The 24,747-nt window shown below is 39.6% G+C and overlaps 3 protein-coding genes across 4 annotated transcripts; 1 reads left to right on the top strand and 2 right to left on the bottom strand.

The window, feature by feature from the left end:
- Positions 1-85: 85 nt before the first annotated feature.
- Positions 86-17,483, top strand: LOC135634394 (formin-like protein 5). 2 transcript variants are annotated; one of them, XM_065144828.1, is made up of 18 exons: positions 86-411; positions 1,147-1,850; positions 1,921-2,142; positions 2,223-3,889; positions 3,996-4,119; positions 5,202-5,273; positions 6,092-6,190; positions 6,292-6,333; positions 7,636-7,716; positions 7,794-7,844; positions 7,919-8,000; positions 9,406-9,500; positions 10,337-10,408; positions 10,489-10,605; positions 12,582-12,650; positions 12,754-12,820; positions 16,446-16,588; positions 16,680-17,483. In XM_065144828.1, exons 1-18 carry the CDS (start codon positions 339-341, stop codon positions 16,767-16,769), a joined length of 3,870 nt encoding a protein of 1,289 aa, XP_065000900.1. In that variant the 5' UTR covers positions 86-338; the 3' UTR covers positions 16,770-17,483. The 2 variants fall into 2 exon arrangements, with proteins under 2 accessions (XP_065000900.1, XP_065000907.1); XM_065144835.1 differs by lacking the exon at positions 16,680-17,483 and having other exon boundaries at positions 16,430-16,563.
- Positions 17,484-20,220: 2,737 nt separating this feature from the next.
- On the bottom strand, positions 20,221-22,821 carry LOC135634387 (uncharacterized). The gene has a single exon (XM_065144821.1). It carries the CDS (start codon positions 22,607-22,609, stop codon positions 21,053-21,055), a length of 1,557 nt encoding a protein of 518 aa, XP_065000893.1. The 5' UTR covers positions 22,610-22,821; the 3' UTR covers positions 20,221-21,052.
- On the bottom strand, positions 20,385-20,882 carry LOC135639145 (MFP1 attachment factor 1-like). Its single transcript, XM_065152935.1, has one exon. The coding sequence runs from the start codon at positions 20,880-20,882 to the stop codon at positions 20,385-20,387; it is 498 nt and encodes a 165-aa protein (XP_065009007.1).
- Positions 22,822-24,747: the final 1,926 nt, after the last annotated feature.

Raw genomic sequence — 24,747 nt, 5'->3', positions numbered from 1 at the left:
CGAGCCTGTCCCAATGCTTTTACTGCAGCTTCGTTCCTCTCCCAAACGGTAACAAAAGGGGCAACCAAATGTGTTTCTAATTATTCTTTGTCCTCCCCCTTCCCTCCCTCTCTCTCTCTCTCTCTTTCTCGTAGAGGTCGAAGCCTTGCGGTCGACCGATACCGACCAGGATCTCGCCCTCGGGGAGCTGCTCGATCGGCGGGCGGCTCGTGGCCGCGACCGGGTTTCCCGTCGCGGCGTGGTGGAGTCGGCGTTCGTATTGATCTTTCGTCGGTCGAGAAGTCGGGTTTGGATTCCACCGGGGCAGCGGCGTCGGCCGCCGGTGGAGCCGCCGGCGGATGGCGTTGTTCAGGAGGCTCTTCTACCGTAAGCCGCCGGATCGGCTGCTGGAAATTTCGGAACGAGTCTATGGTACTGCCTCTCTCTCTCTCTCTCTCTCTCTCTCTCTCTCTCTCTCTCTCGCTTGACCTAAGAGCATAATTCGTCTCTCGGGCATCAGTGAGGTTTCGCCGGTTGATGGTTTATTGAGTGGTAATTTGTGGAATTCTGTCGGTTTTGCTCCACAGTCGAGGTTAAGATAGTACTTGAATGTTGTTGATATCTCGGAACGACTCTATAGTACTTCCTCCCTTCCTTGCGCGAAGAGCATAATTCATCTCTCGGAATTAATGAGGTTTTTCGGCTTGATGGACTCTTGAGTGGTAATTTGAGGAATTCTGCTGGTTTTGCTTCACATTTGAGGTTAAGATAGGCGGGTCGGTTCTTGACTGTTGTTGATATTCTCTGGCATTCAGGAAGTGACGTTCCTTTTCTATTTCTTTGCTGCACAAATTGACAAGTTCTCGCAGATAGTTGACTCTTATCAAACTAATAGAAATGTACTGCACCTTTTGGCCTTTCAAGGGCTCTGGAGGTTATATAAATTATTGGAACTTATTGTTTGATCTTAGGAAACATAATGCTGCCAATCAATTGAAAATTTAAACCCAAAACCAAATTTCTAATTAGTATTAGATTTCTTCTCGAGTTTTATAGTTTTGTCCTGATTCGCTATGCCTATGACGTTCTAAATTCTTTTTGGTCTTGCTATAATTCGCTTTCAGAAAGTTCAAAATTCAAAATGTCTTACTGTTCTTTTTGTTGCAGTGTTCGACTGCTGCTTCTCAGCAGAAACTCTTGGGGAAAATGATTACAAGGACTACATGGATGGCATAGTCACCCAACTGCATGATTATTTCCCAGATGCCTCCTTCATGGTATTTAATTTCAAAGAAGGAGATAAAAGGAGCCAAATCTCAGACATTTTGACCGAGTCTGATATGACGGTCATGGACTATCCCTTACAGTATGAAGGGTGTCCTTTGCTTCCATTGGAGATGATCCACCACTTTTTGAAGTCTAGTGTGAGCTGGCTGTCAATGGAAGGGCAACATAATGTGTTGCTGATGCACTGTGAGAGAGGATGTTGGCCTGTACTTGCCTTCATGCTTGCTGGTTTACTCCTTTACAGAAAACAGTATACTGGTGAGCAAAAGACTCTTGAAATGGTGTATAAACAAGCCCCTAAAGAGCTACACCATCTTTTGTCTCCTTTGAACCCACAACCTTCGCACCTGAGATATCTTCAATACATATCAAGACGGGGAAATGCACCAGAATGGCCTCCAAAGGATATATCCTTCACATTGGAATGCTTGATTCTTAGGATCGTACCTAATTTTGATGGGGAAGGAGGTTGCAGGCCAATGGTTCGCATTTATGGTCAAGACCCATTGGCTCCCAATAGTAGGAGTTCAAAGATTCTTTTCTCAACATCTAAGACAAAGAAGCATGTTCGGCACTACAAACAGGTAATGCATAGTTCTTTCATCTAAATGAAATTGTCCTTCAAGTTTACTATGTGTTGGACTGTCACTGCAGGCAGAGGCTACACCAGTAAAGTTAAAAACTCGATGTCGTGTTCAAGGAGATGTAGTTGTTGAATGCATCCATATGGATAAAGATCTGGAACATGAGGAGATAATGTTCAGGATTATGTTCAATACAGCCTTTGTCCACTCTAGCATTCTGATGCTGTCTCGTGAGGAGATCGATGTTGTATGGAATGCCAAGGATCAGTTTTCGAGGGATTTCAAAGCTGATGTAGGTGCCTATTTTTTTCCTAGTTTGTCTATTTGTTCCTGGTAGGATTCGATTTTAAGTATATGTTATGCGTGAACCAGGTAATATTTTCGGACTTCGATTCTTTTGAATCTGACTCAAGCACAGATACATTGGTTGAAGATGGTGATGAAACAGAAGGTGCTTTCACAGAGGCAGAAGATTTTTTTGAGGCTGAAGAGATATTTACCAACTCCTACTCGCATAATGCAAATCGAGATCCTAAAGGTACTACATTTCGAAATGGAACTTCTGTTGATGGTGGGAATCCCAATTCAGAAATCTACAGTTCGACTAATGAAGCAAGGAGTAGTTTTGAGACAAGCAAAGCTGAAGAGGATTCAGAGACAAGGGCTTCCCAACTGTTAACAGATACGGTTAGCAAATGTATCATGGTAGAAACCCGTAGTATACCTGGTCCAGCTGAGACTAGTTCTGGCTTTGGCAAATGTAAGCATGATGGTGAACTTGTAACAGAGAAATCAGTGACTTCAGAATCTATGGTTCAGATTGAAGAGAAGAGTATGATAGAAAGCAGCACATTGCGACAGAACACTGTTACTTCAATGGATGAAAAACAAAAATTAATAAAGATTAACAATGTTAAGCAGGAGACTGACAATGGAATGGGTTTGGTGATTATGACAGAGAATTTAATTGATTCAGAAACTGCAGAGACAATCGAAAGCATATGGGAAAACAATGACTCTAATAATGGCTCAGAAAACATTATCGGGAGGAGACCCAATGCTGTTGATGAAATTCCTAGTCCGGAGAAACATAATCTTGAAAAAGAGATTGATTCTAGCACCTATCAAGATAAAGTTGAACATCATAGTGAAAGTATGTTGAGTTCTCCAACTGTGGCAGAAGACAGAATGACTAAATTTTCAACTATTGCTGTCAGTAGTGATGATAAGATTATTAGTGAAAATTCGATATTTTTGGATTGCACAGTTACTTGTGAGGGGAAGAATATAGTAGAACTCAGCAACTTTAAACATGAGGTCAAGGATATCATTACACTTGATGTTGAAGGGAAGAATATAGTTGAACCCTGCAACATTGAGCAAGATGCATGCGACCTGGTTTCTGAAAAGACAATGACCTCATGCAACATGAGTTGCAAGTCAGAAATCTCGATTCCGACAAAAGAAGCCAATAACAAATTAGGAAAAATTGAATCAAAAGTCAATCCAGAGAATATTAATTCCAGGACAACTCAGCTTGAGAATGATCACAATCAAGAAAACCAGCATACATTAAGAGAAATTAAATTCAAGTACAAAAGAGAGCCAGACGAAGGTGTTGCTCGAAATAAGACAGATACCAAGAATTTTAATCAGAAGTTAGGAAATGGTGAGTATAAGCAGGCTCTAGAAATGTCTTTGCATACCACCTCAGAGAAACCTGCCCCACCTCCAACCCCTCCTCCAGGTCAACGTGGTAGTGCTCCACCACCACCACCTCCTGGAGCACGTGCACCTCCTCCAGCCCCACCTAGGGCACCAGGAGCTCCGCCGCCTCCTCCATCTAGTTCTCTATCTAATGCTAGAGGGTTATTGCCAAATGGGGGAAGAGGCCGTGGACTCTCACGTTCTATGGGTGTAAATTCAGCAAATTTGACATCCCGTAGGTTATCATTGAAGCCGCTGCACTGGGTGAAAGTAACATTAGCTGTTGAAGGAAGCTTATGGGATGAATTACAAAGATCTGGTGATGCTTTGAGGTTATACAAGTGCTTAATTTTCACTTTTCTAGTAACATTCTTCTTTACAAGTGTTGCTTTTAGTTTTGGATGTTCTTCCTCATTTTGTGTAGCCTTTTACTTGCAGTGCTTCTGATTTTGATGTGTCAGAACTTGAGAGCCTCTTCTCTGCTATGGTTCCTAAAACAGGTGATAGCTCTAAAGAGGGGCGTCGTAAATCTCTTGGATCACAATCAGATAAAGTTCATCTAGTAAGTCCTTGATATCTAAATCTAAAAATATTACTTATGAGAAATGGAAGTTTTCACTGTTCATTTATAGTTGTTTTAAATTGTTTAAGTTATATGTCATTGTCCATGATAATGCTCTTCAGTCTATGCGTACACACAAAAAGAAGGATAATTCCCTAGGGGGCATATGAGAGAAACATGAAAAGTGGGAAGGAACCAACTGGAGAAAGAAAACAGTTTGAGAAAGATGATATTTATGCAATGAGCCCAAACATGAGACCTCTAGAAAGATGATATTTATGTAAACTTTAGCTGTAATTTATAAAAAATTTTCGTTATATTCAAAAAATAATTTTAAACCGAATTAAGATTAACCATTTTTAATGCTATTGTTGAAAATATATATTTTTTCTCTTGTATTCTTTTTCTTCTTTCTCTTCTTTCCTTGCTTCTTCTCTTTTTTTGTTCTCTTCTTCTCTATCTTCTTATCAAATAGTAGTATTGGAAAGGATCCATATGACTTATGAGATTCAAATCCATGAAACTCTCTCTCTCTCTCTCTCTCTCTCTCTCTTAGAGCAAAGGAACAAAAGGAACCCACATGTGAAGGCAAAGTGAAGCATTTTTCCTTGCATGCAGCAGTGACTGACTTAACAATGTGAATAAGACTGAAGCAGCAGGGCAGCAGCGGAAAGTCAGTGGGATTCAAGTGTGCTCGACTCCTTATCTTCCTTCTATTCTCCCATCCTCTTATCCTTTCCTTTCCAACTGGAGAAGCATCAGTGGCATGCTCCCTACTGCTTTTCTTCCTCTCTTCCTGCCACCGTTGCATAAATTTTGTAACTCTACCGTGTTATTATTAGCAAATTAGACAGCTAGATAGTTTTTGGTTATAGACCTTGATTTTAAGTAAAAGATTTCTTCCTTCCTTTACTACATTTTCTCTCTTTATGAATAAAAGAATTGGCTTTGATAAATAAGGATGATGACATTTCTTGAGTTCTTTTAATGATTCATGGCTTAACTTGTGGCTGAATGCAGACATTGTTTCTTCTGTATAGATTTTAATTAACAAGCTCTTTTAATTTTAATTTTGTTTATAGATTGCATTAAGACGTTCCAATAACACTGAAATCATGCTGACGAAGATCAAGATGCCACTTCCTGACTTGATGGTAAGTTTGACTGTAGTGGTGTGTTATGTTTATTGGTTATATCCCTTTATTTTGCCTTTGTATGAATTGTTGATACAGAATTCATGATGCACCATTCTTTCTCTGTCCGCTACTTCTGACTACAGAAGAGATATTATGCATTGTAGGCAACAGCCTAAATAATGTGTACACTGGGTTTTTAATTGTGTTTTGGCTGTTGATCATACTAAACGTGAATGTACTTTGGTGTGCATCTTTAGTATAACATGAATGTATCTGCTTCTTGCAATTATTATGTTGCAGAATTATGTTCTTACTTTTTAGTCTTGAGGTAAAAGTGAGAAGATGGCCTAGGATATTATAGGTTAAAAGATAGTGTTGAGTATTGCAGATTTTGAAGCTTTTAATGGTCTCCTGAGAAAAATTAATCTATTTTAGTAGAAATTGAACTATAATAGCAAGCGTCTCTTACAACTAGGCTGCAAACTAGTGGCAAACTGAAAACAGAGACATTGCTTTGTGTCTATCACAGTAGATTGTAGCTCACATTAATGTAATTTTTGTAAATTGTTTCTCAGTATCTACAGAAAACTAAACATAGATTCTACAATTATACTAATATGCTCATGTATAATCACCTAAACAGACAATATGCACATTTTATGCAGGCATATGTCATCCATCCTTACATGCTTTTGTAAAAATTGAGCTATTCTCTTTTACCATGACTGCTCATCAGCTAGACACTGATAGCATGAACAAGCTAAACTCTAAAATTCAAAATATTAGTTGTATTCTTGAAGACGGAAGTGGCTCTAATGATATATCTGATACCTCAGAGTGCTGCTTTAGCATTGGATGACTCCATTTTGGATGTTGACCAAGTGGAAAATCTCATTAAGTTTTGTCCAACCAAAGAGGAAATGGATCTTCTCAAGGTACATGTTAGAATTGTTGATGATCACACTTGTCTTGACTACAGTCGCTTCCCCTTTCCATCGAGGTTCTTATATATATTTTTTCTGGTTTTGATTGATAGGGATATACCGGTGACAAGGAAAAACTCGGGAAGTGTGAGCAGGTAAAGTACTCAACTGCTTGTCCTTGAGACTTCCTTGGACTATATATCTGAAATTAATTTTCATGGTTTTGCTAGGTAGAAAAACAAGAGAACTTATGGTGTTAGTATTTACATGCCAGTTGACTAATTATAAGTTTCTTAAATAATTAAAGTTTTACATGCGCTAAATGGTTACTTACACCAGATGATTATAGACCCAATTATGAACTAAAGTTGTGCCCATATGTCAACGAATATGGAATACCATGCTATTCCACTTTAATCTCTCACTCTAAATTAAGAAAAAATATTTTTACAGGATTCCAGAAGTTCAGAGATCTCTAATGGATGGTCAACCCAATTTAAATATTAAAGTCTAATTATAGATTCGTTATAGCACCAAGCATGACTTTATCATATCAACTGGTTTCCAATCAGACCATAGTGTTCTATATAATTATTGTCCAAATTTTGTCTTATTCTTGATCCACTTAGATATGCTTTTGTTTTAGATTCATGTTCAAGTTTTTTAATCATGTGTGAGACGCCCTTGTCATCAGAGTTACCTTTGGCTTCTTTCTGGACATAACTTGAATAAGCTTCTATAGTTTTGACTTATTTTAACATGTGCTGCTATATGTTAGTCTTCCTTGAACATTTTCTATGGTTGCTCCCTTAGTTTTAACTTTTAACAAGCTATTTCAAGTTGCATCTTTCCATTCGTATCTTTATACTCCTTTCTCCTAGTTAATCTCTAAGTAGTATTAAGCTTTGTAAATCTTCAATTTTTGTTATGCTTTCTGTAGCTTTAGGGGGTAGAGGTCATTAGAAGAGATTATAAGAGCTTTGCCAAACCTTTCTCACAAGGATCCACGATAGGAAAATGTGGTTTTCTGTTTCATTCTTGCTTCACACCAATCACAAATTGAACCAGACTTCTGCCACTTTCTTATCCAAGATGCGGCTAGAATGGAATTCTCCTTTTAAGCAGTTTGTATAAATATCTTACTTTGCCTGAAGCTATGGATTTTAAACTGATTCTTTCTTAGATGTCCTTTACTGTTTCTCTGTTTCATGTCTATATAATGATATGTTATTGAAGGTGTCAGCTAGCTTAGTTGGTAAAGGTTTTGATGGTTTATCGCAAAGTCCTAAGTTTGAATCTCACTTTCGTCACTTACCCTTCGCACAAAAAAAATTGTTATCCATGTCTATATAATGATATTGTTTCTCTGTTTCGTGGTCATTCCCATTCTTTGCTTTGAATCTGTCTTTGCTTATTATATTAAAAGAAAATATTCATTTGACATTTAAATGGCGCAGTTTTTCTTGGAGCTGATGAAAGTTCCACGGGTGGAATCTAAATTAAGGGTTTTTTCTTTCAAGATTCAGTTTGGCTCTCAGGTTGTACTTATGTCTATTCTGTTTTTGTTTATAAGAGAACATGATGGATTAGGATCTACTGTCCCACCTTTTCCCAGGTTTCTGATCTTAAAAAGAGTTTGAGCAGTATAGACTCTGCTTGTGAACAGGTGTGTGAATACTCTGTCTTCCCTTCCTATTTTTTTAATTATGACATTTATATTCATGACAATTGGCTTGTTAGATTCGCAATTCTATCAAACTGAAGGAAATCATGAAGAAAATTCTTTTCCTTGGCAATACCATAAATCAAGGAACTGCAAGAGGTAATTCCAATTTTCACATACACTGAAAGGTATTTGTTTCTCACATACATGTGGATGATAAGATATGCTAGACTTTGTTCAATTAAAAGTAGTGAAATCTGTAATCACTAACAAAATTGTTTTGTTTGTTAATTTTTTTTGTTCTTTATTTCATTTTTTTATATTTTTGTTTGTTCTTTATTTGTCCAATGGGCAAAATTGTCAAAAATCATTGCGATTTATATAATAGGTTGTACATGGAAATGCCATGGACACCAACAAATGCTTCATAAATGTAGTGTAATGGGTTATACATGGGAATGTCAGGAACACCAACAAATATTGGATAAATGTAGCTTCAGGCAAATGGCTTTAGCCTGTCAAGATGAAAAACACATTTCCCTTTCGATGTACAGATACATAATCCAAACCAAGCAGGGTTAGTTGTTTAAATAATTTTGAAATTATGGTTGTTGTTTGGCCTGACTAATTCCATAAAAAAAAAGCATACTTAACATGTTGAAGAAACAACCTAATAGATGTTAGTGTTGCAAATGAAATGAGCATATGAGTAATATGTCTGAAACATTTTAAGCAGCTCAATATAAAATTATATATGATGAATATGTAAGAGAAGCGATTTAGTTCATATTTATATTATTGAGCTATGGGCATGTTATAGGAAGGAAGGTAATATGCAGTCAACAATCCTAGGAAATATGCATAATAGGAAAACGAATGTGGCACCTACGGCAAATTTCGGGACCAGTTAAATATGAAGTATGAACAATATCATCTAGCTTATGAGGAAAACTAAGTCAAGTCCTACAGTTCAAATGAAATTAGTGGTGCTTATGGTACATGATTTTGTCAATTAGGATGTGAGACAAAAATCACAGCATTGTTTCAAGGGATCAACTCTTGCAGGGTTGTGTTTTCACTCAACACCCTCCCATAGTGATAGATTTTGCTATGACTTAGTCCAAGCTTCTGACCTATATCGGCTGTTTGAAAAGTAGTTCGACTTCGTCCAAACTTCTGTTGGATACTTGACGCTAATGGTTTAGTTCAGAATCTGCCACACATTGGGCCAGGAAGCAGCTCAATTCAGAAATTCTCCTAGATGCACTTATGTTTTGGTTTCTATAGAACAATAGGGAAGAAATAATATCTTTTCTGACCATTTATTAGTGCATTAATTGTACTCGGAGTTATGAAAATAATGCTATAGTGAGTTTTGTCAATTATATTACTCTAGGAACTTGGTCAAAATCATGACAATAGCCATCAGATGTGGAGGTAAGGCTATGCGTACCTGACCCTCAGACCCTACACTGACAGGAATCTCATGTTATTAGGGGCATTCGGTAGGCTCTGATTTTCTAATTTACCTTCATTTAAAACAACAATTTGATTAAACTTGCAGGCTCAGCTATTGGTTTCCATTTGGACAGTCTTCTTAAACTTTCTGATACTCGTGCTACTAATAACAAGATGACTCTTATGCACTATTTGTGCAAGGTATGATACATTTGATATCTTTAATGTTGTCCATGTTATTGCAATTTCATAGTGAATTTTCTAAATTTTTGGCTGAAAATGCTACATATGAGCAATGTACTTGCATTTTGTTGATTAGACATGCTTGCAATTCTATCAAAGATACCCCATTTACTGTTCATAACTTGGTTTTAACTTGACATAAAGCTGTCCTTTTTCATATTGGTCAACAAATTTTCTGCTTACGAAAATGTGTCTATATTGTAACATTTACCTCTGCATCGATAATGCAGGGCTTTTGTTAAATATGTTAAAATAGATTCACAGTCTAGGTTATCTTCACAAATGGAAGACCCAGCTATTGTTACTTTCTATTATCTGGAGTCCTGGACAAGTAATATTCCCCAACATACAAATATATTATGGCTGCTGATTCGATTAAGATACTTTAACTACAAGGTAGGTTTTCCCTAGAATGGCTTGGTACATACCGTACCGACAGCTGGTCGATACACCAGTATGGAACGATAATGCGAACCATGATATGGACAACCCAACATACAAATATATTATGGCTGCTGATTCAATTAAGATGCTTCAACTGCAAGATAGGTTTTCCCTGGCTTGGTTTGTCGGTCAGTGAATCATGATTCTATAAATATAAAAAGAGTAAATGATATATGCAAACATAGAGGATTAATAGCAAACTTGGCCAAAACTTTTGAATGTTGTTTAATTTGTAATCATATATTCATCATGTCAAAATGGAGTTCTTTATACTGTCAATTTTCCTCTCCTTTTTTCTTTGATATATTGTTTCATCTATTAATCTTATAAACATTTTGGCATGAAATCAGTCGCTTGCTTCAAGATCTCCACAGCTTCTGGATTTTCATGAGGATCTTATTAGCTTGGAAGCTACATCAAAGGTTTTACTTTGTTTTGCTATTATTGTTGGTTATACTACAGCATGCAAGTGATAGATTTACCTACAAGTTTCCATATACAGATACAATTAAAATCCTTGGCTGAAGAAATGCAAGCCATTGTCAAGGGTTTAAGGAAGGTTGAAGTGGAGCTGAAAGCATCTGAAAATGATGGCCCCGCCTCAGAAATTTTCTGCAAAGTATGCCATCATTCCAGTTGTCTTTTTAAATATTTAGTTGTTGTAGATTTTTTCAAATTGTTCGTGGGCATTTAAATGTTGAATTCCTACTGCCCTTTTGACAATTTTGCTTGCAAATAAGTTTTTTTAGTTTTCTTTTTAATATGGTAATTATGTGAATGCTTAGATGCATCTACATTGCACATGTTTTTTGCATAACATGTTCTAATCATGTATCGTTTTGTCATTGCCATCCGAAAAATATTTCCATTTACTTTAGATGCTTATATAGACTGGCAGTCAAAATTTCCCATTATCAATGAAGCAGATGAACTGGTATATCTCCACTTGACAAGAAAAAGATTTCGTGTTACTATATATATGGATGATTTGTGATCCAGAAGGATAGGTTGGAGAAGTGAAAAAATGTGATGCAATTAATGGAGGATTGAACCAAGGTTCGCAATACCGTACCGTACCGGAGTTTCGACCTGGGCTCGATACCGGTACGGTATGGTATACCGCTCGGTACACCCAGGTGTACCGAGCGGTATATTCAAGCATGCCGAGCACTGTAGCAGCGCAGTACTGCTACAGTACTGCTAACAGGCGGTCCGCGTACCGGAAGCCTGTTGGACCGGTACTGCAAACCATGGATTGAACAGTCAGAGCAAGTTACTGTTACTTGCTGTTTATGCTTAGAATGCAAAGGTTTTCAGTCTGTGATCTGGATTTTTTTTTCCTACTTAAAAAAAATCCATTTATACATGCATGTTGGCAAGTCAAACACATGTAGATGAGGGAAATGATGACAAATAGTAAATTAGTAAGGATCACCTTGTAAGGCTAAATACTCCTTGAGACAATCGTGAATATACTCTGAGCGAAAGGTGAAAAAAAACTCGATGCGGGGAATATGAGACCATGAGCTCTTGAACACTGTAAGAAGAATGTCATTTCTGACAATGTGCTTTTTAAGAATGATTAGATCTTACTGGAGTAGCATGGGGCATATGGAATCCTATGAAAACTAGTAAGGATCACCTTGCACCACTAAAGATACATGGGTGACAACATATGAGATCATGAGCTCTCAAGTAGTGGGAGGAGAATGTGATTTCTGTCTATGTGCTTATTGAAGAATGGGCTAATTGGTTTGGCCAAAATATAGTGAAAAGGAAGGAACAGAAATGCCAAAAAACAAACTTATAAAAAAGAAGGTTCTACCATTTCTGGCATCTTCAATGATATAGCTATCCAGTGCAACAGTTGTAACTTTTGGTGAGATGCAGAGCCCTGTTTGACTACTACTGGTCAATGATTTGAGAAGATGTTAAGCTCGGACATCAGATGTGGTTTGATAAGCTATTGGTAGTGAGGGATGTGGAAAAAGCATATGCTTGTTATAGCTGTTCAACCATACACAAAGTCTACTGTGCAATACTTGGTTAATTTGAAATACAAGTCCCAAGGGAGATGAAGAGCAGAAAGTTGATCGGAAGCAGAATGCATGGTGTATATTTTTTTTCCTTGAAGGAAGGATGTCGCCCTTGATAGAGTTGTAATGCAAAAAAAAGTGCTTTTTTTGCCTCAACGATATGACACTTGATAGTAGAAAGCAGAAAATGTCCTATGTAGCCTAGTAGTTGAAATATTTTTTTGTTATTCTTGGCTTGAAATTTAATCCATTATCATTGCATTCTATGTAACGCGTTAACGATACATTATTAAGTACTCATCATCATGTCACTGTCGCTTATGTGGCATGTCATACATCACACTCCTTGTTCATATTTTAGCTTATTTTAAACAGCTGATTATATTTTATTTTTTACATATCCAGCTCAATATATGCTATATATGTGATGCTGTGATAAATCCTATTAACTCAGAGTCTGATATGTGAAGGTTGTTTATTTCTCTTCTTTTTCCCTGATTGGACCAGATTTTCATGTGCATCAAATTTTTATTAACTCATTGCCCTTTTTATTGTTTAGATCTTGAAGGAGTTTGTTGTTGTTGCTGAAGCTGAAGTGCGGTCACTAACAACATTATATACATCAGTGGTGGGCTGCCTGCTAGTCACTCATAAGAACATATATCACTGATTTTTTATGTCTACCATGTTACGTATCACACATCTTCCTTACATATTTTGAGTGTTGACAGGGTAGAAATGCAGATGCTCTTGTACTATATTTTGGTGAAAATCCTGCAAAATGTCCACTTGAACAAGGTCTAGTAGCTTCTTTATTGGATAAGTCTTGTTAAATGAAGGCTTCAATTCTTTTTAAACCATCAACACCCATTTTCATGATTTATGTTCATTATACCTTCTTCTGATGCATACTTAGGCCATACAAAGATTAGAAACTTAGATTTCTTTATCAAATTGCTATCAGCAGTTCTTTTAGATCTATTAAAAAGCATATTTTACCCTTCTATTATGCTTGTGATGGTAGGTCTTGCAAAAATTGTGTAATTGCCTATACTGCATCTCTCTGATTGAAATAACAAAATTGAGCATTGCTATTCCTTGAATATGTAGTTCATTTAGTGATCATTCTGACTTTATGTTTAACTGATAATATAGTGGTGATTAGTGGTAATGTTTTTTCTTGAAATTGGAAACAATCTGAACTCAACGGTTGTCTTTCTATTGGATCATTTGTAAATGTTACTTTCCCATTGGCTATTTGGCTTGTTCATGCCTTTTTAAGATGTAACTTGATCCTCACAAAGTAGTGTTGTCATTCTCTTTTCTCATTTACTTTCTCATGTCTTGGGAAATTTAGAATTGTTGCTTCTATTACGAGGATCATGGAACAGATTCCTTATTTCAATTACCAGACCCTTGCTGGTCCATGGCTGGACCAGTACCAGTACCAGTACCAGTACCAGTTCAGTCCATGCTAGCATCCCGAGACACAGTATGCAGGTATCGGTACCAGAGGGAGATGGGAGGAAGAGGAGAAAGAGAGGAGAAGAATAGAAGAGGAAATAGGGGTAGAAGACGGGCGACAAGCTGTAGACAGTGGCCTGGGTGGGCAAGTTGTGTGTGACGTCAGTGTTAAAAAAATTTAATTCAGACTGAACTCTCTGAAAAGGGGCAATCTGCAACTTGATTCATGCTCAGATTGGCAATTACTGATGGATAAGAAGGATTGTGCTATGCTGAATAGGGACTCAACTTTAGTTTGCCTTAGTGGAATAAACCACAATATGGTTAATTAATGTAGTAGATGTTTTTTGCCACTTACTAGTACCTAGTAATTATGGGCAAGATCCACCCTTAATAAAGTTATTTTGGATATGATGGTTATAAAGAGTTGACATCAAATTGACAGGCAATTACAAAAGTCTTGTCAAGTCTTCATTAAAGCTTCGAGTCATACTCCATGTTTTGCCCTATATTCAAGAAAATGATTTGGTTTCTAATTGAAAATTATTAGCGAGCTATCAATCATGATTATGGCAAAGAGGGAGATATGATTGACGCATCTATAGCAAGATGTTCCAATTCCTGCTGTCTGCTCGTAAGTGATTTTGTAAGTAATTAGCATTTTCCCTTATAAATATATGGTTCCTAGTTGTCAAAGGTGTTTCTAATAAGATAAGATTTATGGTATGTTGGATATATATCTATAGATATAAGGGTGAATTCCTTAGAGAAGTCCCTTATTTTGGGCTTTTACTAGAGGTGCCCTTTCCCTTAATCCTAAAATACCCTAGAATTCTAGGGTGAATTCCCTAGAAAAGCCCCTTATATGAACTGATGAACCGGTCCAAGGATTTGGACTGATTGTCACTGTTCTTATGGACCAGTTCAATCCTCATTTTGTTTAAAACCAAAAACAATGGTCTGCCTCCTCTCTCTCAGATTCAATCAAGCAACTCATCTCCACTCCCCCTTCTCCTAAGACATCTCTATTCTTCCACTTTCTTGTGTAAGTGTAAAAGTTTTTTATCATTTTCTATTTCTTTTTTAATAAGATTTTTATGAGGTTTGAAGAAGGGTCTAATAAGATATTCCACATGAACGGTCCAAGGGGATTTAAAGGATAAGAAATCAGTTATAGTGTTTTTGTAACTACTACAGTGTCAACACTGTAAATATTATAAATAAGTAGTCACAAATTTTTTTTCTATATATACAAACTCAAGATATACTAAATTTAGAATTCTAATTCATATGAACATAATTTACAGTGAGGAGTTTACACAAACATTTCAAGTTATAAAATGTGATAAAAAGTCAGTTAAATATTTTTAAAATGTGGTTACAATATTTAAAATATGATTATAGTATTTTGTTTTCTTAAAAAGGATACCAAGTGTGTTGAAAAATACTGTAATTGGATAGTTATATACTTGTTCTGATTTTCTTCATTACATACATACTTAATATACAAAACTTATGATGAATCAAAAGTATAGTGTTATACAAAGAGAGACCATTATAAGTAGAAACACAAAATGAGGAAGAACTTTAGAAGGTGGAGAAGACTTGCATATTTCATGAGAAGGTGGAAGAGTGGAGATGTTTTAGGAGAAGGGGAGGAGAAGAGATGGGTTGCTCAGTTGAATATGTGAAGAGGAAGAATATTATTTTTGATGTTAAACCCAAAATGAGGATTGGATTGGTCTATAGGAATAGTGACATTTGGTCCAAATCCTTTGGATCAATTGACCTTGGTCCGTAGGAAAAATGCTGGAACTGTCATGGATATCCTGTCAAGGATTTTGGAGACTAAGGGAAAGGAGCACTGTTAGGAAAAAAACTAAAAAGGGATACCTCCAGGGAAAAGTCCAAAATGAGGGAAAGGGGGCATTGTCAGGAGAAAAAGAAAAAGGACACCTTTAGGGAAAAGCCCAAAATGAAGAATTTTTCCAGGGAATTTATCCTAGATTTGATATTTATGATTTATCAGATATATCGTCCAAAACATAGTATATGCTACTCTTTCTTTGAAGTAGAAAAACAAGGATGAAATCTGACCAACGATAAATTTGATTGTATATGGACACCATAGTATGAAAAACAAGGATGAAAAAGGACACCATAGTATATGCTACTCTTTCTTTGAAGTAGAAAAACAAGAATGAGCAATTTGATTGTCTCAGAGTGATAAATTACATGTGACAACAGAAGTGGATTGTTATTTTAGAACTAAACACTTTCACAAGAACAAAACAAGAGTAAACTCACAATATGATGAAGTTATCAAAGAAGTTTGTGATTTATCGGTAAAATGTCATGTATAAGCTGCTCTAACAGGGCATAAAATCAACTTCTTAGACTCTGAGAACGAGTAGATAGAGTCTGCAACTGAACTTTTATGTTAAGAATGGAGAATAAACAAAATAGTGTGCCTGATACTGATAACCTTGATCATAATGGTTTTTTTGATTAAATGTTGGGTTTGAAAGGTAAACATAGCAGTCAAATAAGAGTTGAAGGTAGTGAGACTATCCATGAGCTTCCAGTTTAGGGGAATGATTATATATATATATATATATATATATATATATATATATATATATATATATATATATATATATATATATATATATATATATAGTGTCACAATTTTTATGATTGATACTGATTTGGCATGCTTAATCTCTTCTTTCCAAACTATGGTGTGTGTGCAGCTACCAGCTCTCCTCAACCTTGTATATTATCTGTCATGAAGCGGTCTGATTTGTTTTTGTACTATCGCAGTATCATCTTTTGTGCCATCTCACCTTTGTTAATTAAGTCCATTCACAAACTAATATATCCACTTGTTAATCAAGTCCTTGATGTGTGTAAAATTTGTTCTCCAGTTAAAATGATCTACAGATGATTGTTAATGCAGTTCTCTCTACACTTTTGAACTTCATTTTGATGTTCAAGCGAGCACATCAGGAGAATTGCCAGCAAGCTGAACTTGAGAAGAAGAAAGCCCAAAAGGGGAGAGAGATGGAGAAGCCCAAATCATCATTGTCAAACAGTAAAAATGTTAGTGCCTGACCACTAAAGTTTGCTAATTCCGTGTTTCCTAGTGAATCCATTATATTTGCTTACTCTTCTACCAAATATTTGTCAACAGGATTTGAAGGAAAGAAGCTTGAGCCAGCAGTTGCAGGAAACGAATCAGAAGACTAAGTCTACATACAGACGTGAAAAAGACATTAGATGACCTGTACTTGCCTAACGCCGGCTTACATATTATCTACTGCCTGCCTGGGGGATCTGTGTGCCATTACATCGTGCAAGGTCCCCAACCAACTGGGGAGACAGACAGCGCTGAATCTAGGCACTGGTTCAAGCACGATAGGCCCCCAGTTCAAGCATAATACTGGAGTCATGGTACAGGGACACTCTCAATAGTGACCACCTCCATGACATGCGAGAGCTGCTCAGCTTCTTTGTGATCTAATTCTTGTACAGAGCTATTGTCTCCAACAGGTGAACTTGGATACTAGAGGTCAGATTGATCAATATGCTGCGGCCAGTCAAGCATGACCAAATTATGTGATCTAATTCTTGTACAGAACTAACCCCTCTGTCCATTTGATCTCTTTTTTCGTTTCTTATTCTTGCCATTTTTCTTATTTGCAGCGGCTTGGTACAGCTAGATTTCAGAAATTGTAAATTAGGTGTGAGAAGTAATCTGTAGGTTAAGATTTGTATTGAGCCTAATTCTAATACCATCGGTCCTAATGGAGCCCAATTTTCCCGATTATAACGTCTGTGAATCTGTATTTATCTTCTCTTTGTAAACCTTAATGATGAGGATTGATACATATTTCTGATGGCAGCTGTCAGCTGATCGGTATACAAAAAGCTGTATGTTTGTTTTCTCAGAACGGACGAAAATTACATACAATGAAGTCAACATTTTCTTCCTTCACTTTTGAGTGTGTTAACAATGTATTGATATTAAGTGAGTCCGTTCTTTCTGTTATTTCTTTTCCCTTTTCTTTTTGTTGTTGGAGACTGATCCTAAAATTTCAATACTGAAAAAGGCCTCTTGATGCCTTGTGAAAATATCTTTATCTGTTTCTTTTTTGTAAAAATAAGTGGTGAAGAGACTTTGGGATCAATTTTAATCCCAGTAACTTGTTGACATTCTCATTTTCAAAGAATTTATCTGTTTTGAACTCTTTTGTAGGAAGATATCTTTAAAAAATATTGATTTCAGATAACTCTTTCAATCGGCAATCTTCTGTAAGTGAATATGTTTTTTTTATTGAGAATTAATTAAGAATTTTTTTTATAAATATTAGCTTTACCCTCTTAATCTAAATAATATTATTTTTAAAAATTGATGAATTAATTCGATCAATAGACCAATTGGCCTCAGCTCTTCCTACCTTTGGTTGTATTTTATCTCTTTGGTATTTCCCTTTTACCCTTACCATGTCTGGTCTTCCTTTGTCCTAAGTCACACCATCATCTTCTTCACCATTTGTCTCTTTCAGTCCTTGTACTTATAAAGTCTTAGATTTTATACTCCTCAATCAATATAAAATTAAATGTTCTTATAAGTGTCCCCCATTAGTAGTAGAGGAGTTGAGTTTTCATGAGCTCTCCTTCTAATACCAATTGATAAGTCATCATTGGTTCAAGCATAAGAGTTCACGAGAAATTATCCACTTTGAGTGAGCTCATAAAATTGTCGACTTGCTCTTCTTGCTGCACACTCATGAATGGGTGTGATACCACCTACTTTATTTTTGTCCTATGTCACTTGACAACTTGGAACACATTATTGAGGAGATCCATGTCAACAAAAAAAAATAATGAGGTTAATCTTAGGGCAAACAAATGAAAAAGTTACCAACACCATACCTTAAAAAGCCATTGCTCACTTATCTTAAGGATGGCGATGGACTTAGATAGGAAGAGAACAATTCAACTAAACTGCTTCTCCTCTGACCTATGCAATCGCGAGAGGCACTAAAAGACTTTCAGGTGGACCGGGTTAGGTTGATCGACCACCCGATCTTTGAAGAAACAAAAAGGTACCTCCTTTTACAACCTTTGTTACAAGTTTAGAACCCAACTTTGTAACCATAGTAGGTAGAGAGAAAATATGTCAAACCTCTTAAGCACATGTTATAACACACAAGTTGTAGGGAGTGTCAAGGGTAGTACGGAGCTTTCCACATTCCCTAACAAAAGTCATAATATAGCATCAAGAGTCCAATTTTAGAAAGCTTCAACAAAGAAAGGGTGGATGGGGAATTAAAGGCTCACCTTCAATGCATCAACGCAAGTTAGATATAGTGACATGACTCATATGATCGATCACCAAGCCAAGCAATAATTAGTTTGAATTTGACAGAAATATGAAAGACCTCTCGGATATTATTCAGGTTGAGGACCGAAATAATTGAATAGAAAAGACACAAGCCGGTCGAGGGTGGTGAGATTCTATTACCAAGGAATTTATCTTTGAGGGGGTAATCTCTCAAAAGAGCAGTCACTTTAACTCTAAATTGACAACCCATCTAAGTTGTTCCTACTGGTTGAAATTCGATCAACGATTGAATTCTAAAGTCTTTGGAGAGTCTAAATGCTCTAAGTCAATTGAAGGTGTGGGGGCAGTAAAACCTCGTGAAAGCAGTACTAAAAACCAAAGACCAATCATTTTATCCATGAATATGACCACGAGGGGATGTATGTATGTTCAGAAAGAATGACACTCGATTAAAACCATTGACATCAACACAAACAAAAAATTAAGTGAATGATAGCAAAAGCATATGGTTATCTTTACCTCGTTTAGGTTTGGTTCATTGATACTATAGACTATTATACAGCTCATGTGGGACATATATCTGAAAACTGTAAGATAGCAGCTAAAACATTGTGTTATTGAAAGTTCTGTAAACCTATCATTAAAGGAGGCTCAGACAAAAACAAAGTTTAACTGCTAATTATTACAAAAATAAAGTATTAGTACTTTAAGACCAAAATTCTCCATTGCAAACTATTTTCCTTCGATCTCATTTCACAGATCTTTAAGGCCCCATTTCCCTTAAAGATCTGCCATAAACTGAAAGAAGATAACACTCAAGCCCCTGTCTAGCTGAGTGAAGATACAAATGGGATTACAGGCCTGGCCTGCACCCAAAGCACAGCCCAAAACCTGTGATCTCAAAGCATGTCACCTCTCCAACTAATTTTCCTAATACCATCCTTCCCTTATTTTCCTTGCATGTCATATCATAAATCTTTAATCCCCAAATTCTGTTCCAGATTGGTCATAAAGAAACAGAGCAATCAAGACCTTGAAGGTATAAACATAATTTTGGGCCAAGCCCAAGATCTGCCTGAGCCTGAGCAACTAATCTCAATACCCGACAACTCGCCAACTAATCTTGGAATGCAATTACACTCTTCTCTCATCTCCTTATGCATTGCTCAGTTCCTCTTCTATGATTTCCATGACTCTCTCATACCATCACTTTTTCTCCCCTTCCGATCATCATCAAGGGAAACTAAATCTATCCATATTTTAGTAGAGTAAACATAAAACAGGAGGAGTCCCGCAAGAATCTGCATTCACGCATCGAAAGTTAAGAGGAAAAAGAAAAAAGGACAGCACGATATTGGATGAACTGAAAGCAGCAGCAAACAGATTAAAGCTCCAGAACTACTCTTATGTATACGTCTGAACAACAAGTTTCATGCGATTAGCACTATATCTACGCTGTCCAACATTGCAGCAAACAGATGACAGATGCATGATTCAGAGAATTCAAACAAGCGAAGTTACCAACGGATTAGTGATCCGAGACTGAAATCAAGAAGACTCGGATTCAGTGGACGAGTATACCTCCCTATCACCATCGGTGGTGGAGGCGGAATCTACCATGATCGAAACAAAATCGTCGGCAGCGACCACGACGATGGGCGCAGGTGAGTCAGGCGGGGCACTCGACTTGCTGAACTCGATCATGCGCTTCCCGATCTCCCTGGTGTAGATCTGGAGGATCTCCAGCCCGTAGTCGTAGTCTGAGAAGGGACAGACGCCGTCGCAATTGGCGGCGGCGAAGGCCTCCTGCTCGATGATGAGAGCAATGGAGGAAGCCTGCTCGACGGAGACGACGCCGTAGCACTTGGTGAGGACGGAGGGGGAGGAAAGGGTCTCGACCAGGCGCTGGATCACGGCGTCCCGCGACTCCTGCGACGGCGGCCACATGTTGAGGGAGACGTCGAGAAGACCGGCCGACGCCGCCGAAGTGGGATCGAGTTCATCGCCTGCCTCGATGGAGTAGGCCACTTCGCCATCTCTCGCCATTGTGGCCTTCTTGGGATTTCTGTTTGTAACTGGAAAGGGCCGACGGTTATTTAAAGGCCCTCTTCGGGGACGGACCGCTTCCAATGGGCCGGCCTTGCGATCTTTATTTTTGAGCCGACCACTTCTCAACCCAAATGCGTTCCCGGACAGGCGGACCCATCTATCCAAAGTCATCTTGCTGCGAGCTCACTTGTTCCTGCGACCAAAGCCAAGTCCACCTCCTCCCGCCACTCCACGCTCCTCGTCTCGCAGTAGCCCGTCTTCACGTCATTGGCGAAGTAACTCACCCACACGCGGACCCCGAGTCTCCACCTCACCACCCTCCCCTCCATCTCCCTTCCCACCCTCCACTCTATCGTCTCCGGCAGCTCGTCCCCTGCCACCACCACCCCGCCCGCCTTGCTGAACGCCCTCTCCGACCCGCTGCACCTCAGCCTCATCCCTGCCCTCCGGTCCGCTTCGCCGCCGCCCGCGCCGATTTCTGGCCTCGACGCCGCCACCTCCGCCCCCGTGGCGCCGTCGTGGAGCACCCCATCGAACACGCCCGCGCCGCCCTCGGCCTCCTGCTCCCACAGCCAGCTGCGCCCCTGCGCCCTCGTCGCCGTGCGTGCCGTCGCCTTCACGCCGGCCGCCTTCCCTTCCCCGAACCGCCCCTTCACCGTACGCGTCGCCTCCACCTCCTGCTCCGGGTTCCCACTCGACCGGCCCAGGCTCGGGCCGGTGGCGTAGCTCGACCCCAGTTCCGGCCCCACCCACACCCGGGCCCGCGACGGGAAGTGCCGTTCGGCCTCCAGGACGCCGTCATCCACTTCTTTTCGCCTCCCGAACCGGAGCCGGACCACGTTGAGCCGTACACTGTCGACACGGACGCTCACCCGGATAAACCGCGGGTCCCGCATGCAGACCCTGGACTCTAATTGTACCACGGCTTCGAGCTGCTGGTGGGCCAAGGTGTAGCGCAGCACGGAGTCCTTCGGCTCCAGGTTCGGGCTGCCGGTCGAGCCGCTGGAACCAAATCGGGCCATGGCCGGCACCGGAGCGAAGCCCTTCAGGACCCAAAGCCCGTGCCTCTCTGCGCCGTAGGAGGGGCAGCAGCCGACCGGGAGAAGGCCTCTGGAGTCGCCGCCCTGAAGCTCGCGGAGGATGCACCACTTGGTGAGCATGTAGCCGAGGGAGCGCATGAAGCGCTCCTCGACGTCCGGCCCGAGGGAAAGGAGGACGCCACGTAGAGCGATCCGGCAGCCGAGGGCTTGCTCGAGGGGGGAGTCAAGAGCTCGGAAGAACAGGAAGCCGGCGTCGGCAGGAGCTTCAGTGGCGCAAGTCCAGAAAAGCCGGAGGACGAAAACGAGGGAGAAGAAAGATGCAGTCTGCTCGTCACCACCGAGGGCACCCGAAACGGATTCCTGGTCGAACTTGATCGCAGACAACGAGAAAGAAGAGGGAGACATGGAGATTGTCTCACGGAGGAGCTGGAGGAGGAGAGGGATATGAGGGGATGAAGGGGATACGGGATCCGACAGCCATAGGGCACGAGAGGTGTTGGAGGGATGGAAACCGTGGAGTGTGATGGAGAAGGTGAGGAGGGTCTCCGCGCCGGAGCCGGCGGTGCGGTCGGCTGCGAGGCAGATCGTCTTTTCGTCGGCTGACGCAAGAACAAGAGACGGAGGGGCGGAAGGCCATCGCGATGGCTCAGGGAGAGCGGCGACCCAAGACCACACGTCCTCCATGGCTCCTCTACGCTTACGGAAGTAAGACTGGTGCCGATGTTGGAGGGGGAGGGATGCGTCGACGCAATAAAAGGCACAACCTAACAGTTGACGTAACTTTAGGACCCACAGACTGACACGAACGGCGGTCCGTGGGATTGGATCATCGACGTATAAGCATAAGACACATGGCGATACGTAGCGTGCTTTGACCGGTCAAGCAATTCTTCTGTGTGCGGACCGCTACATTTCCTTCTCTAATCAACTGCAGGCACTCAAGATGAAAGAAGAAGTCGTATGTACCGCATGCAGAATTCTCGAAATCCAGGGCATGAAGCCATGGTTTTCTGTTTCTTCTTCGTTTCCCGTGTGCACTCATCTGACTTCTCATTCCATAATACTTTTCCATCACTTCTTCGATTCATCAAGGGACGTAAGAAAATTTACATGAAGTTAATTTTCTGCGACTCCTTCGGAGTAAGGCATATCTAGAATCTGAGACTGGTTGTTGTTGTTGTCTGAGAGAAGCCGTGATGTGAAGCGGAGAAAAAGCTAACATTTCATGATCCACACAACCAGATCGAGATGTCTCCCATCTGAAGTCGTAAGGGATGGATGCAGTAGCTCGACGTGGTGGATGTGCGTCGAATAACGAAGCACTTAAGGCTACCACATGTTAACACGAGAAGATACGATGCTCCACGTCAGTCCTAATGAACTCGGCCGCCATGGACATTGCAAGCTTTGTATACTTGAGTCTCTTTCTTCCTCCTCTTCCAGAATGGGTGGAGCTCACACTCTCGGCTGAGACGAAACATACTCTTCCGTGATGCAGTGGAGCTTCTCAGTGAGGAGGCATGGTTTGGATGCCTGAGACCCGCCATTTTTATCGGAGGAGAAGCTTGTTTCCTCCACCCTATTAGTACTTCCACTGCACCCTCTTTGATGCTGAGGCGATCTCCAGTATCTTTAGGGCGTATGCTTACATGTAACATCTTCTTGGACACTACAAGACTCAAGCGTCTCCCGAGCTACATAAAACCATGCAGAACGACGAAGGAACATCTTCTCGATTGCTCGATGCAAGCAACCGCCATCCGTATATCTCGTGCAGACGCCAGCCGTGGCAAACAGCGCCCGTGTAGCCGCCCCTCGTTGATGCATCACATAGAAATGTATTAACCGGTCGTCAATATAAATGAGCCTTCGAAGAATCATGAATTCAGGGGAGAAGCCATCAACCTCCCGCTATCGATCATTCAAAGTATAAAAGTCGACCCCTGAAAAAGGATTAGAAGTTTTTATTATTCTTATTCCACTACTAATTTTATCATCGAAAGGGTCTGAGTTGGGAACTCCCTCGATGTCGACCACTTATGCGGGAGCCTGGTAAAGCTAAGGCACACCTCGGCTCGATTCCAAAATCCTGAGGAAATCCTGACCCTCATAGTTAAGTGTAGAATCCATCTTAGATGGACAATCAGTGCCTCGTGATTGCCTCAGCCAGACATTCCTCCACTCTAACTACCACCCAAAACTGCCATGTGGTTCTCCAAGATGAACTTGCGCCTTTGGGATGGGATAAGTCATACCGACTCCCTAGTTAATGGAGACCTGAAGCCCACTACGACGGAGAGGCCCACTACTATGAAGCCCCTATCCCACTATAGCAAAACCTATTGTAACATCCTAGATTTTTTTTTATAGGATCATATCTTTCTATAAGTACATTTAGAGCCAAATAAATAAATATTACTTTATTCATAACTTGTAAATATTTATTTTAATTTATTTATTCGTCAAAATATAAGTCAAAAGTATTTATCGAAGAACATAATGATGTGAATTCGAAGAAACATTCAAGTGGCTCTACCTAGCAATAGAAAAAAGTCTGCTCTCTACTTGAATATAGTCTAGTGCTAGTGGGAGATTGCTCTGAAAATAAAAAACAAAAAATTTTAGCAACATTAAGTAGAAACCCCTATAAGTCAACTAAAAATGAATACATGATCAAAAATTAATCATCCCTTTGGCATATATCAAATACTCGAAGGAGTACACACCCAACTACGGATTAAGAGACTTTATCTTACAGGATAAGTTTGTGTTCTCCCAATAATGGATAGAGACAAACCTATATCGCACTCTCAATAATGGAT

This window comes from Musa acuminata, chromosome BXJ1-3 (genome assembly GCF_036884655.1).
Source record: "Musa acuminata AAA Group cultivar baxijiao chromosome BXJ1-3, Cavendish_Baxijiao_AAA, whole genome shotgun sequence".
Classification (NCBI taxonomy): Eukaryota; Viridiplantae; Streptophyta; class Magnoliopsida; order Zingiberales; family Musaceae; genus Musa; species Musa acuminata.
This window is presented reverse-complemented; position numbering and strand designations above follow the sequence as displayed.

Coding starts and splice junctions, on each gene's coding strand:
- LOC135634387 (XM_065144821.1), bottom strand. CDS start 22,609: ATGGAGGACGTGTGGTCTTGGGTCGCCGCTCTCCCTGAGCCATCGCGA.
- LOC135634394 (XM_065144828.1), top strand. CDS start 339: ATGGCGTTGTTCAGGAGGCTCTTCTACCGTAAGCCGCCGGATCGGCTG. Junction 6,191..6,291: donor AGGAAATGGATCTTCTCAAG/GTACATGTTAGA, acceptor TTTGATTGATAG/GGATATACCGGTGACAAGGA. Junction 9,501..10,336: donor TTATGCACTATTTGTGCAAG/GTATGATACATT, acceptor GCATGAAATCAG/TCGCTTGCTTCAAGATCTCC.
- LOC135639145 (XM_065152935.1), bottom strand. CDS start 20,882: ATGGCGAGAGATGGCGAAGTGGCCTACTCCATCGAGGCAGGCGATGAA.